Here is a 13,711-nt window from a genome sequence, read left to right on the forward strand (position 1 = left end):
CCACTGAGCAAAACTGGCCAGGGCTCTCTCCTGATTCTTGATGGTCCTTCCAGGTCCTGTGTCCTCTGCCAGGGGCCCCCCATCCCAGTGGGTTATTAGCCTCTCTGGCTGACCTGGGTATTGAGTTGATCCTCCCTGCCCTTCATGTTTTGATCCCTTGGGTCATAGGTGCCAAAATATGCAAATTTCAGTTGGGACCTGGGAGATCTATCTTTATTGTGCCCACTTATCACATATGCTCACCTGTGGTAAGTGGCAGGTCAGTGGGCCTTCACTGACTGAACTGGTTGATGCCGAAGGTCTCAGCTCTGCCATGCCCTGGCCTAGTCCAGTGCTTCAAGCACTTGAAAGTGCACATGAATCACCTGGGGATCTTGCTAAGGGGCCGATTCTGATTCAGAAGTTCTGGGTGCAGCTCAGTGATGCTTCGGGCCCACAGACCACACTTGGAATGGTGAGGTCCGGAGACCATGGCTCAAAGCAACCACCACCCTGAGAATTTCTTGCTGAACATACCTGTTTAGACATCTTTGGGGTCTTTGGCAGAAATTGGCCAAGGAGAGGCCAAAGCCCAGAAGAACATTTCAACTTTTTCTGATTTGGGTCTTTCCCAGGAGGCATCTAATGAAATGAGGGATGAAACATGAATAGTAATTGGTGTCAGAACCACCTGATTTTATTGGGCTTCTCCAGCAAAGAGGGTGCTAAATGGGGCAGGGGAGCTGTGGTCTGTGGGAGGAGGAGGTCTGTGTGACCACCTGCAGGGGGTACTGGCTTCCTAGAAGGGTCCTTTCCTTTCAGTAGGCGTTGGATCCAGCAAGGGGACACAGCTGAATATTTGAGCTTTTGTACAGTGACCCTAACTTGGGAAAGAGTGGGGAGGAGACGTTCAGGGCAGCATCTGCTTCTGCAGGTGCCTCTTGGCTGAGGTGCCTTTGTGCTGAGGTGGTGGGCTAATGCTCCAACCTTTAGCGCCACTGACCCTAGCTGTGCATTCCCATCTCTTACCCCATCCTGGTGACTGCAGTTTCGCCAAGCGGCTTCACAAGACCGTGCGGCGCCTGGTGCCTGACTGCGACGTCCGCTTCCTCCGCTCTGAGGATGGCAGCGGCAAGGGGGCTGCCATGGTCACGGCAGTGGCCTACCGGCTGGCCGACCAACACCGAGCCCGCCAGAAGACCTTGGAGTCTCTGAAGCTGAGCCGCGAGCAGCTGCTGGAAGTCAAGAGGAGGATGAGAGTCGAAATGGAGCGAGGTCTGAGCAAGGAGACTCACGCCATTGCCCCTGTCAAGATGCTGCCCACCTACGTGTGCGCCACCCCTGATGGCACAGGTATGTGGCAGGGATGCCACTCAGATCACCACGATGGACCCTTGTCCTGGTGTTGACACTCTGGGAGGACTCCTTAGCCTTAGCATTAAATTTTTGGACCAGAACATGTTTCTCCAACTGTAGTACAGATGCTCCTCAACTTACCACAGGGCTACATCCCAATAAATTCTTCGTAAGTTGAAAATGCATTTAATACACCTAATACCACAGCTTAGCCTCGCCTACCTTAAATGTGCTCAGAACACTTGCGTACATTAGCCTACAGTTGGGCAAAATCATCGGACACAGTGGAGGGCCGGCTGTTTACCCTGGGGATCACGTGGCTAACTGGGAGCTGTGGCCACCACCGCTCCATGTCACCAGGGTCACAGAGGAGGGCATTTGACCCTGTTGTTCCTTCTCTATTCTAGAGCCTAACGTAAGGTGTCCTTTGCTTTAGCACAAATGGCATGTTTAGATAGTTTTTAGTGCACCATGTCACCCTTTCCCTTGTTCTTAGAGCTTGTTGTGACTCCTGGGGCCTCTGCCACTTGAACTCATTTGAGAACCACTAAGGAGCCAGCAGGTCTCTGGTCCTGGGATCTTACTTTCTTTACTATTAGGTGGAGCTCACAGTCCATCACCCCTGAGGTTGTAGAGGGCCCCTTGGGAAAGCTCCCCATTGGGGGGAGGTGCTCTAGACCTTGTCACTCTGCTGTGGTCAAGTGATGGCTCATCGTCTTTCTGGATTTATTTTCCAGAGAAAGGTGATTTCCTGGCCTTGGACCTTGGGGGTACCAATTTCCGGGTGCTGCTGGTACGTGTGCGGAATGGGAAGCGGCGCGGAGTGGAGATGCACAACAAGATCTACGCCATCCCGCAGGAGGTCATGCACGGCACAGGGGACGAGGTGAGGCAGGGCAAGGCCACTGGGAGGGGACCCCAGTACACACCTGCTTCTTGCCTGGGAGGACCATTGCTTCCTGCTGCAATGGTCCCGGGGGATGGGAGGGGGGGGCTAGGTGGGCCAGGACCCAGAGCTGGCCTTACTCAGGATTGCACTTGACGTTGCATTTCTCCTGGATTGAGGCCTCACTTGTGCTCAGCTTTGCTGGGGGAAGCCTGCCCTGGCCAGGGCTCCTTCCCTTAGAGCCCAACTCTCCCTGCAGCTCTTTGACCACATCGTCCAGTGCATCGCCGACTTCCTCGAGTACATGGGCATGAAGGGCGTGTCCCTCCCCCTGGGCTTCACCTTCTCCTTCCCCTGCCAGCAGAACAGCCTGGACGAGGTAACAGAACCTTTCTGGAGGTCTCTTCTGTGAACTTTATTGACTGTATACTGGCCAGAGTTTGGAGCAGGCCAGAAAGTTGAGCTTAGAGGAGAAAAAGAAAAGCATGAGTGACCAGTCGTGAGGAGGGGCCTGTTGGTGCGAATGAGTACGTCAGAGCTGGTCGAGCTTAAATAGGTTAGCTTGGCTGTAACAAACAATCTTTGGGACGACAGTGATGACTCTAATCAAAATATTAACAACTAACATTTTTACGTACACTATGCCAGTTACTATGCTAGGCTCTCTACATGCATTATTTCATTTAACCCTCACGGCAACATATGAGGCAGGTGTTTGTATACCCATTTTGCAGAAAGGAAAATAAGGTCTATAGAGATGCCAGATATCAAACCCCGTCATTGCGTAGGTTGCAAGACCTAGACCAGGTCAGACAGCTTGGGAACGGCTAAGCCACGATTTGAATTCTGGTTTCCTAACACCTAAGCCTATGCTCTCAGTTAAGCTCAGCTGCTTCTGAGGCCCTTGTTTTGAGCTCAGGACATTTGCATTCATCTTCGGTCGTTTGGATGCCCTCACTCTTTTCTAGACTCGCCTTTGTTTTTCATTCCCTTCAATGAATGAAGCATGTGGGGGAAGACGGGTGCTCCCAGATATACTGGACATGAGTGTGCTGAGAAGTGTCAGAGAGCCAGGAGGTGATGCTTGGGCTTGGTCTGGGTCTGTACTTGGTACATAAATGTCAAAACACTGTCATTTAAGCAGTTGTTCCTCTGTGTCTTTGTTACTTTGAAGCTGATGTGCATGGTGCAAGTGGATAGTATGCTGTGGGTGGAGTTGCCAGGGGACCGGAGGCATAGTTCCTGCTAGGTGTAAGTTAGGGGCTTACAAATAGACTGGACTGATGAAGCAAGCTCAGAAAAGCCAGAGCTTCTGTTTGAAACGGGGGCACCAATGGGGTGTGAAGGCCCCGAGGACGTGCGGTGTGATGTGTCCTGAGCACGTGCATGGAGGCCGTGAGGAGTCCTTGGGCCGTCCAAGTCAGTAGAATGAGTTGTAGGGGAGAAGGGCGAGCAGGCCTGCAGTGTGGACGAGGACACGCAGGCTGGACCGTCCCAGGTTCAGTGAGCTTGGCCCAGTGGCGAGGGAAGGCCGCATGTTCCAGGGTGCCTGGAGCAGTACTCCCTTGTTGCCCAGCAGGGATCTGCCAGTGCCTCCTACTCCTCCCCTCTGAGCGTTAAATTCACCGTGTGCACTAAGACAGTTAAGGTTTGGGGATGTTCTGCATTAAAAACCCTGCCTAACCCAGGATTTCCCACCATCTGTTAACATTTGACCAGTGTCAACTACCCCAGCGTTGCTTTGAGCTTTTCCAGTTTCGTTTCAGCGTCAACGCCTTGGGTTTTCAGAGCCTTCACATTTGCATTAATTTGCAAAGGGAATGATCAAACGTGTGGATAAATATTTATGTGGTATTTAATGAAACATTACTTATTACAACAAAGACATGAGAAACAAACCTAACTTGAATGGTCAGGAAATAATAAACTATGAGTCATTCACTGCTTCATATCAGGAACTAGTTTTTTGGAAGAAATTTCAGCGTGGCAGGCGAACACTGGCGGTAAAACAATATTGTTTGAAGAAAAGTGTTACCTCTCTACGATACATATAGAAAATATGATTAATAGGAAGATAAAAACAACACTCCAGTGTATATATTTCCAGACTTTTCCTACTGAAGTGTTTTAAAACAGACACTGTCTTACTTCACATGCCAACATGTTATGTATATCTTTTTTATATTCATATGGTGGCCAAGACATGTTAACTCTTTTGCCTGGTTTGTAAGATTCCAGGTCTATATGTTATAAGTTTCTATAAGGATCATGTGTTCAGTCTAGAATTATAAAGATTCAGAGAAACTAAAGCAGAAGCCGGGTTCTGTTCTGGTGAGATCACCTTCGGTGGGAAAATCAGCAGGTGCGGAGGCCTGGAGGCCTCCAGCTGCCCTTCAGGTAGCCTGGCCTTGGGCGTGTCTCCCCAGACTGCTTGTCATAGTTCCACCTGAAATAATTTTATGTGAACAATTTTTAAACTCGAGAGTGGGCAAAATACAAACTTCCGTTAGCAACGTAAGGCTAATTTGTAGACCGGAAAGCTGGGTGGAAATAAGCACACGGGTGTTTGGGTGTGGTGTGTAGACCAGGACACTGCCGGCTTGCACTTTGTTTTTCCGAATCTCCCGGGATCCGAGCACAGGGACACACTCAGGTTGGCTAGTGATACCAAATTCCTGGACCGTGAAATGCTGGGCTGGTGGGCATGAACAGCCCAACGAGGCCTGGAAGAGCCATGCGAGTGGGTAGATAGTGAGCACACAGCCCATTTATGGATTCTGGTGTCTTGGGAAGGGGGCCTGGGTTTCCTTCACATTTGTTTCTTGACGGGCTGCAGCTGTGAAGAGGGAACCAGCGAACAAAACCCTCTCTGTTTTGAAAGTTTCTTTCACTTTTAAAGCCTCCATTTTATCTGCTCCCTGAGGGTCCCTGACATGGCAAAGGACCACATTATAGATGAGAGGGCTGCCTGGCCGGCGTGGCTCAGGGGCTGAGCATCGACCCATGCACTAGGAGGTCGCTGGTTTGATTCCCGGTCAGAGCACATGCCCAGGTTGTGGGCCAATCCCCAGTGGGGGGCACGCAGGAGGCAGCCAGTCAGTGTTCTCTCTCATCGATGTTTCTGTATCTCTCTCTCTCTCCCTTCCTTTCTCTCTAAAAATCAGTAAAAGAAAACAAATTTTTTAGAACATGGGAGGGCAGTGGGGAACCCCAAGGAGCTCGGAGTGAGTCCCTCACTGGGATGGTGGTGAAGCCTGGATATCACCCCAACTGTGTGGGCGGGGCACTTGCTCTCTGTGTACTGGAGCTTGAAAATCAGGAGGCACACGCTGACCCCTCTGTGGGCTGGGGCGGGAGCAGGGCGAACGGCCCTTCGCAGCAGCGGAAACGAGCCTGTAGAGCTCAGGTCCCCGGCAGGCGCAGCCGTGTGGTGCCCGTGGCCCAGCCATGCTGTCGCGGGCCGGGGAGTCCCGTTCCTCTCCTCCAAGCTGCGGGACTGGGCAGGTCACTCCACAGCCATAGTTACCTGTGAAATGGGCACGATAATGATAAACATTCACAAGGTTGCTGTGAGGATTAAATGCTGTAACATGAGCCCTGGCCGATTTGGCTCAGCGGTTAGAGCGTTGGCCCGTGGACCAGAGAGTCCCGGGTTCGGTTCCCGCTAAGGGCACGTATCTCGGTTGCAGTTTGTCCCCGGCCCCTGTTGGGGTCGTGTGGGTGGCAGCCAGTCGATGTGTCTCTCTCACATCGATGTTTTTCTCTCTCTTTCTTCCTCTCTCTCTCCCTCCCGCTCTATCTGAAGATAAATGCAAAAATGTCCTTGGGTGAGGATAAAATAAATAAATTAATAAAAAAAAAAATACTGTAACATGAGATGTGCTTAGTCTGCTACCTGGTACACACTAGGCACTCAGTAAATCCAAGTGAGGGAAACCAGTTTAGAATCATTGTGGGTGAGATGATTGGTTACTAAGGGGAATCTGTATAACCTGTGTAAGGGGGTGACCCAGGAGTCCTTCTCTGATACCCCAATTACTGTGCTTTTTTAGAGCATCCTCCTCAAGTGGACTAAAGGCTTTAAGGCGTCTGGCTGTGAGGGCGAGGACGTGGTGAGCCTGCTGAAGGAAGCCATCCACCGGCGAGAGGTGTGTTCAGAATGGGGGAATTGCTTAGCGGGAGAATTAGCTCAGCCCTCCAGCAGTTTGTGGCGTGGCTGTGTGTCCAGCCCGGCCCTTGGCACTGGGGATTCAGGAATGACCACCACAAACCCTTGTGCTGTAAACAAACCCAGGAACTAATGTCAGCGCTGTGGAGCGATGAAGAAAAGTGAAGTGGGGTGAGGACGCAGTGAGTGGGCTGGGGACGGGGCACTCCGTTAAAGAGTAGAACCAGGGAAGCCTTTGAGGAGGCGACATTTGAGCAGAGACCTGCGTGCAGAGAGAGAATGAGCCATGCTTTATGTTTTATATTCCTGTGAACCTCCCTTGCAAGTGTCCGACGGGCTATAAGGTTGTGGTTCGTCTGTGGACTGGGGATCTGTTTTGCTTCTCATCAGGAGTTCGACCTGGATGTGGTCGCCGTGGTGAATGACACAGTCGGGACTATGATGACTTGTGGCTATGAAGACCCTCACTGTGAAGTTGGCCTCATTGTTGGTAAGGACCTAGGCCTTCCTTCCCACTTGGGGACACACAGCCCTGGGTGAGTGGGAGATGATGCTGAGTGAGGCCCTGACGTCTCTATGATTGGCAGGCACGGGCAGCAACGCCTGCTACATGGAGGAGATGCGGAACGTGGAGCTGGTGGACGGGGATGAGGGGCGGATGTGTGTCAACATGGAGTGGGGGGCCTTCGGGGACAATGGCTGCCTGGATGACTTCCGCACGGAATTTGATGTGGCTGTGGATGAGCTCTCCCTCAACCCTGGCAAGCAGAGGTAGGCACCCAAGTGCGTGTGGCCCCTGGTACATGTATCCCAGAACTGGATGGTGACAAGTAATGAGATCCTCTGCAACAGGAAATCCCACAGCGTTCTCTCTCCTGAGATGTTAAAGAAGGGATTTCCTTGGAAAGGGTTCTTATCCAATACATCTGGAAAGTTCTGGGTGAAGTCCTTTCCCCTGCTGGACTGTGAAGCTTTCCGAGCCCGGTTGGGAAAACAAGTCGTAACAGTATATTGCAAGGAGATTTTACCTAGGGGACCAGCCACACAGGTTTTAGAGGGATGAAGAGGGGGACACTGAGGAATATGGAGTTAGTACGTGTAAGAAGCCGTTCCGCCCCTAGGATTCTGGGAGCAGGCAGGGGAGAGAGCGTTGAGATCTCGGTCCGGGATGGTGGGAGAAACAAAGGTCGGTGGAACCAGCGATGCTACCAGGGTGAAGAAGCAGAAGCATTACTGGAGTGAGGCAGGTGGGAACAGGAAGCAGGCAGGAGCAGACCTCTCCCTCTCCTCCCTCCATCCAGCATGTGGTGCCCTCTGTAGTCAGACTGGACGAGGGCCAGCCCCAGCATCACAGAGGCCCGCGTGTAGTGTAGGAATCTGAGCTGAGAGACTGTAGCGCAAGATCCAGCACACTTCCCACTAGGAAGATGTAGTGTTTCCTAATGAGATTAACCAGGGACCAATGTATTGCACAATATATTTGCAAAACATCTGTCTAGAGTAGAGGTCACAGGCAATGTTAATGAGGGATACAGGATGGGGTAAAGCAAAACGGAGTAGCCACAGGGTCTTGGTTGACACTGGGAACCATGAGTTTTGCAAGGCACTATTCGGGGCCAAAAGGCCCTCAGCCACCGAGTAGTCACATTCCGTTTTGGTGGCCAGGGCAGGGCATCTCCAGCTGGCACTGGTTACTGAAGTGTTAATGATTAGGAGTAAGAGAAAGCATGCTAAATGCCTACTGAGGTTAAGGATAAAGACTCCTACGCTTCTCCTGGAAGTGTGGTAATTTTGGGTGTGTATTTCTTCTCGAGGAGTCAGGAATAAGCCTTGGAAGGGAAATGAGAACAGAAGATGGGCCAGTTACAGGGAACTCTGTGGGCCTCGGGCACTGTAGCCAGCTTCACCGAACACCAGGAATCATGCCCAAGTGGGTCAAGAAGCATTTCCTTTCCTGTCGAGGGAAATCTGCACGCCCTCTGCTTTCAGTTGTGTCAGGGGTGACTGACTCGTCTGTCGGGTCTCATCACTTCCTTTCCTACTTAATCCCCGTGGATGTCACCCACATTGCAGGTTTGAGAAAATGATCAGTGGCATGTACCTGGGCGAGATTGTCCGAAACATCCTCATCAATTTCACCAAACGTGGGCTGCTCTTCCGTGGCCGCATCTCAGAACGGCTCAAGACAAGGGGAATCTTTGAAACCAAGTTCCTGTCTCAAATTGAGAGGTGAGAATTTAGGTCCTGGAGTACGGTAGGGCCATGTCCTCCTCATGGACAGACAAGCTGAAGGATTTCCAAAGCTCAAGTCAGATCAGGACGTGGCTTACAGAAAGGTCAGTTTAGTTGCTCACACATTTGTATCTATAGTATATATTTCAAATAGCTTATGGACACTTGGCATTTTAAGGGAAAACATAATATTCCCATGAAGAATCATGCTAAGCCTATGCGAAGTAATACTGAGTTTTAGATCAAACATCAAAGTTAGGAAGATACTTGAGGTGGAAATCAGAATGCACAGAGGCCAGTAACCTATTTACTGCACTTACACATGGCCGGAGGGTTCTTCCTAACTGCTGGCTGCAGTGATAAGGCACCAGCTCGTCAGGCAATGCAGAAGGAGGCCGTGTGGCGGCTCAAAGCAAAGCCTCCTCTCACTAGTCTAGTGGCAGAAAAGTCTGCTCCAAATTAGGATGGTGAATTTCAGGGCCCTTTAAAAACGCTGTGTCATTACTCTCAGGCATATAGAAAAACAAGAACCGACATGAGTGGGGCCCAAGGCTGTCTGCACCAGTGAATAGAAAGAACATACTTTATGTGTCTGTGTGTGTGCAAGACAGTGATCCCAGGGTTCTCATGCCGTACCCTTTATAGACCAGGGTTTATTTTCTTCCCACAATTTTATTTGCATGTGTTTCATAAATAGTGCACAATTGGATTTTAGACCACCCAGGTGGGGGAGTAGAAAGAGAACACGGACCTGTTGTTGGCCGGCGATGCTTGTCCTGGTGACCCGTGCACAGCATTGAGAGTGGACGTGAGAGAGCTTTGCAACTGACAACTGCCGCACATGAGCACTGTCTTGCCTTTAATATTTCCAAACGAGTGGAATACTTAGACAGTGAATTTCCTTTTGTTTTGCGTTTCAGTTCTGTAGTAGCATTGCCGGACCTCACCTGGGCCAAGTGGAATAGGGCACTGTTTCTTCACGTTCCCGCCACACGCAGGAAGAGTCCGCGTGGCCCAGTGGGATGAACGCTGGTTTCTGAACTGAGTTTAGAACAGGAGCTGTCTTCCAGGGCACTGGCCTTTACACTCAGCTGCTGATGGCCAGGGCCCTAGAGTGACAGGCCCCGGGCCGGGCCGCTCTTGGCACGACTGACCACTTGCTGTCTCCCTCCCGCCCCAGTGACTGCCTGGCCCTGCTGCAGGTCCGAGCCATCCTGCACCACTTGGGGCTTGAGAGCACCTGTGACGACAGCATCATCGTCAAGGAGGTGTGCGCAGTGGTGGCACGGCGGGCGGCCCAGCTCTGTGGCGCAGGCATGGCCGCCGTGGTGGACAAAATACGAGAAAACCGTGGGCTGGACTCTCTGAAAGTGACAGTGGGTGTGGACGGAACCCTCTACAAGCTCCATCCTCAGTGAGTGACCGCCACACTCCCTGTCCATCTTTCTCCCTCTCTGTCTGCTCTCTCCCTGCTTTCCCTTAGAAAAGGTAATCAGGCATTCCAAAGAGTGTCTGTAATGGACATATTATAGATTAATGGTTAATAACCAGGAGTAGGCCTGTGTTTCCACACCCAAGTCCCCTGTTCACTGTCCCCTGCCTGGGGTAAGTGCTATGGTGACTTGGTCCTTCTCAACTCTGATCACCATTTTTCTTCTCCTTTCTTCATATATTGGCATATGTTTTGAATAAATTATTTCAAAGTCAGGAAATGCCCTAGTCTTTCTCCCCTGGAAGCTTTTCAGCTGAAGCTATGCCCCTGGCCCGGGCAGTAGGCGGGATGGAGTGAGATGGAGACATTTGCCGATTGGATAGAGGAGTTGAGAGACTTGCCCAGAGTTCACACAGTAGTGAGAAGAGTAGCCTTTGAGAAGCTCCCAGTCCCTTTTGTTGATGTGCATGGTCACTGCGACATGGGGGCCTTGGTCCCGGGTGAGAATTAGGACTAGCTACCAGCACTGGGGTTTGCTGTTAGCAGCCTCAGATGAGGGGGCAGGTCCCTGTGATGTCCCAACAGCGACCACCTGAACATGCTCCTTTTGCCTTTAATGACATTTTTGCACTCAATTGGGTCTGATGTGAGACAGTACCTCTGGAAAATAGAATGCATGGGGGCTTGGTTCTTCCCTCCAAAGAGTAAGACCAGGTTATGCATTTGTGCCAGGCACACTTGTGGCATCCATGATCATTGAACTTCTCTTTCACTGACTAGTTTTTGTTTTTTCTTTATTGATTTGAGAGAGAGAGGAAAGGAGAGGGGGAGAGAGAGCTAGAAACATCGATGAGAGAGAACACTGACTGGTCGCCTCCTGCATGCCCCCCACTGGGGATCTGGCCAACAACCTGGGCATGTGCCCCGACCAGGAATCAAACTGGCAACCTCTTGGTGCATGGGTCAACGTTCAACCACTGAGCCACACCGGCCAGGCTCTTTCACTGATTAGTTTTAAGAACACAGCTTGCTAGCTCTGGTTGGTGTGGCTTAGTTGGTTGACTGAGGGGTCATCAGTTCGGTTCCCCATCAGGGCACATGACCGGGCTGCAGGCTTGATCCCCGGGGGGGTGGGGGGTGGGGCATTTAGGAGACAGCTGATTCAAGTTTCTCCCTTATTGACGTTTCTCTCTCTCTCCTCCCTTCCTCTCTCATGAAAATCAATAAAAGCATATTAAAAAACAAAACCACAACTCGCCAGAATCTCAGACATTTGAATCTTATCACCACTCACCAGCTCTGACATAGAATGGGGGCATTTTGCTAGTGATTCCAAGCCTCGGTTTTCTCGTGTAATATGTAGTGAGTATTTAGTACACGGCAGCTGTCATTCTTTTCTTCATCTAGTTATTCCGGGGTTTCCAGCATCACTTCAAGGTCTCATCTCTGGGGATACAAAGCAATCGTGACTAAGGTTTTTATTCTGTGTCTTCCTCTCAACTTCTCCAGCTTTGCCAAAGTCATGCACGCGACGGTGAAGGACCTGGCTCCGAAATGTGACGTGTCCTTCCTGGAGTCAGAGGATGGCAGCGGGAAGGGGGCGGCTCTCATCACTGCTGTGGCCTGCCGCATCCGTGAGGCTGGACAGCGATAGAGTCCCTGAAGTCAGAAGGGACTTCCCCTGGTTCCCCTCTTCCCCGCTTTAAATTATGTCCCCCCCTGTGTCAGAGACAGACCCCTCAGCTCTTCCTGGGCAAAGAGGACCCTGCCAGCCTGCGTTTTGTCTGTGTGTGTCCTCACTGTAGAGTTCCGTGCCCAAGCCTTGGCCCTCCTGAGATAAATACAGTTTGAAGTAAGGATTTGTTCACACTCATCACAACCATTCCCCTTGGTTCTCTGAAAACTTAAGACAAATGTTAACCTTTAGTAGTCCCCCTGGCCGAATTCCATGTCCCTGTATAATCCTACAGGATGGAGATACTAATGAAAAGGTATGGTTGCTTCACCTTGAACCCTGGCTGCTTCACCTTGGACCCTCAACATGACATTTCTAGGCGGAGAGCACCGCCCAGCACGGAGGTTGATACTGTTTCTCACCAGGGAGGTTCACTAACGTGAACGTGTGTGGGAGGGGCGGCAGTGGGGGGAAATCCTGGGTGGCCATGTGGCAGCCCCTCTTCAACCTCATCTGCAAGCATTGCCTGGTGGGTTGCTGTTCTTGGAATGAAGCATCCCGAGTCTGAGCGTGCAATACCAAAGCCACGAGTGGACTTGTCAAATCTCCTTGTGGGTTCGAGTCATCCATGGGCAATGGACCTTTACAGGAGGGTGGGGGACTTTTTGGTCTGTGTTTTTTTTTTTTTTTTTAAATGTTCCTACAGAAGTGTAAACACTGTATTTTTATTTTAACTTATGTTTGAAATTTATCTAGTTCACAAAGTACATGTGCTCCTTCATCTGGATACTGTATGTAACGATCAGTTGTATGTATGTATTTATATGTTAGTTTGTCCTTTGTATAGATACACAGGGTCTCCTCAGACCCGGCCTCATTAGTAGACTGGGTAGTTAAAGGATGGAAGGTGAAGACACTGATTGGTTAGTAGAAATACCTCATTCCCCCGTGGGAAGAGAAGGAAGCTTCTTCCTGGTGAGTGAATAGCCAAGCGGTTCCCTCCCTGCCCCCCCTTTCCCCACAGACAGAAAGGTGGAAGGCCTGGGAGAGAGTGAAGGGGGTGTGGGTTGGGGCTATGGGCTGAAGAAACCACAGCCTCCGGCTGCTGTGTGTAGAGACTTTTCTGGGGCAGTGTTACCTGGGATGTTAACCAAAGGACTCAGACTCATTGCTTAGGAACCTCCATTCTTAAGGCAGTTGGGAGAATTTTGAAGCTCTCTTACAAGACAAAAGAGCCACCAAAAATGTTTTTTTTAAATTGTGTCTGACCATTAATAACCAAAACCACAAAACAACAATGGAATGAAGCCTCAGGGACAACACTTGGGGATTTGTGTCCTAAAAAAAATTGGTTTTGTCAATGTTTTACAAGAAGCTTGCAGAGGGCTGAGCTGTTTTTATACACGGTATTTATTTCAATCTGCTGGGGGGTGGGGGAGTGGCATAAAACCTTTCCTCCCCTACTTTTCAGGGGTAAAGTTAATTCTGAATTCTTAAGCCCACTTCTTCCCTAAAGTATGATGCCCACACACATTACACCTGAACACTGAATTGTAAAGAAGGACTGGCCTTGTAACTATTGAGTAGGATGCACAGGTCAAAACAGAAAGATGGAAAGACAAGTCTCAAGAGCACACGAGTTTTGCACATTTATCAAACTTGTACTAGACACTAGAACAGTGTCTAGATTTGTGTATCACTAAAGGATGCCCAAGAAACAGATGGATTTTAACTTTTAAACTTGATGATTAGGCTCCATCTATGAAATTGCTCATTTTTTAAAGGTAGAGCTGTGTGTGTAGCTATGAAAGGTGTGTTGCTGGTTTCCAAAAGGGAACACTGGCACATGCATTGTGAATGTTTGTTCCCACGATTAGGTGACGTTTCTTGCTGATGCTGCTTTGCCTGGTGTAAATAAGTGAACCTCAACTTTGGATGGGGATGGGCTGAATAGCAGATCATCTCAAATCCTCGAACGCTCAG

General features: G+C 50.2%; 1 protein-coding gene across 1 annotated transcript in view; it reads left to right on the top strand.

Annotated features, from left to right (window-relative positions):
- HK2 (hexokinase 2) overlaps positions 1 to 11,782 on the top strand; it is a 58,701-nt gene extending 46,919 nt beyond the window's left edge. Inside the window, exons 10-18 of the mRNA XM_036262506.1 lie at positions 1,028 to 1,332; positions 2,073 to 2,221; positions 2,481 to 2,600; positions 6,274 to 6,369; positions 6,780 to 6,879; positions 6,977 to 7,160; positions 8,463 to 8,618; positions 9,802 to 10,035; positions 11,563 to 11,782. Coding sequence (XP_036118399.1) covers positions 1,028 to 1,332; positions 2,073 to 2,221; positions 2,481 to 2,600; positions 6,274 to 6,369; positions 6,780 to 6,879; positions 6,977 to 7,160; positions 8,463 to 8,618; positions 9,802 to 10,035; positions 11,563 to 11,707 — 1,489 coding nt within the window. The 3' untranslated portion in view covers positions 11,708 to 11,782. The remainder of the gene's footprint in view (positions 1 to 1,027; positions 1,333 to 2,072; positions 2,222 to 2,480; positions 2,601 to 6,273; positions 6,370 to 6,779; positions 6,880 to 6,976; positions 7,161 to 8,462; positions 8,619 to 9,801; positions 10,036 to 11,562) is intronic.
- The last annotated feature ends 1,929 nt before the right edge of the window (positions 11,783 to 13,711 follow it).

This window comes from Molossus molossus, unplaced genomic scaffold (genome assembly GCF_014108415.1).
Source record: "Molossus molossus isolate mMolMol1 unplaced genomic scaffold, mMolMol1.p scaffold_m16_p_15, whole genome shotgun sequence".
Lineage (NCBI taxonomy): Eukaryota > Metazoa > Chordata > Mammalia > Chiroptera > Molossidae > Molossus > Molossus molossus.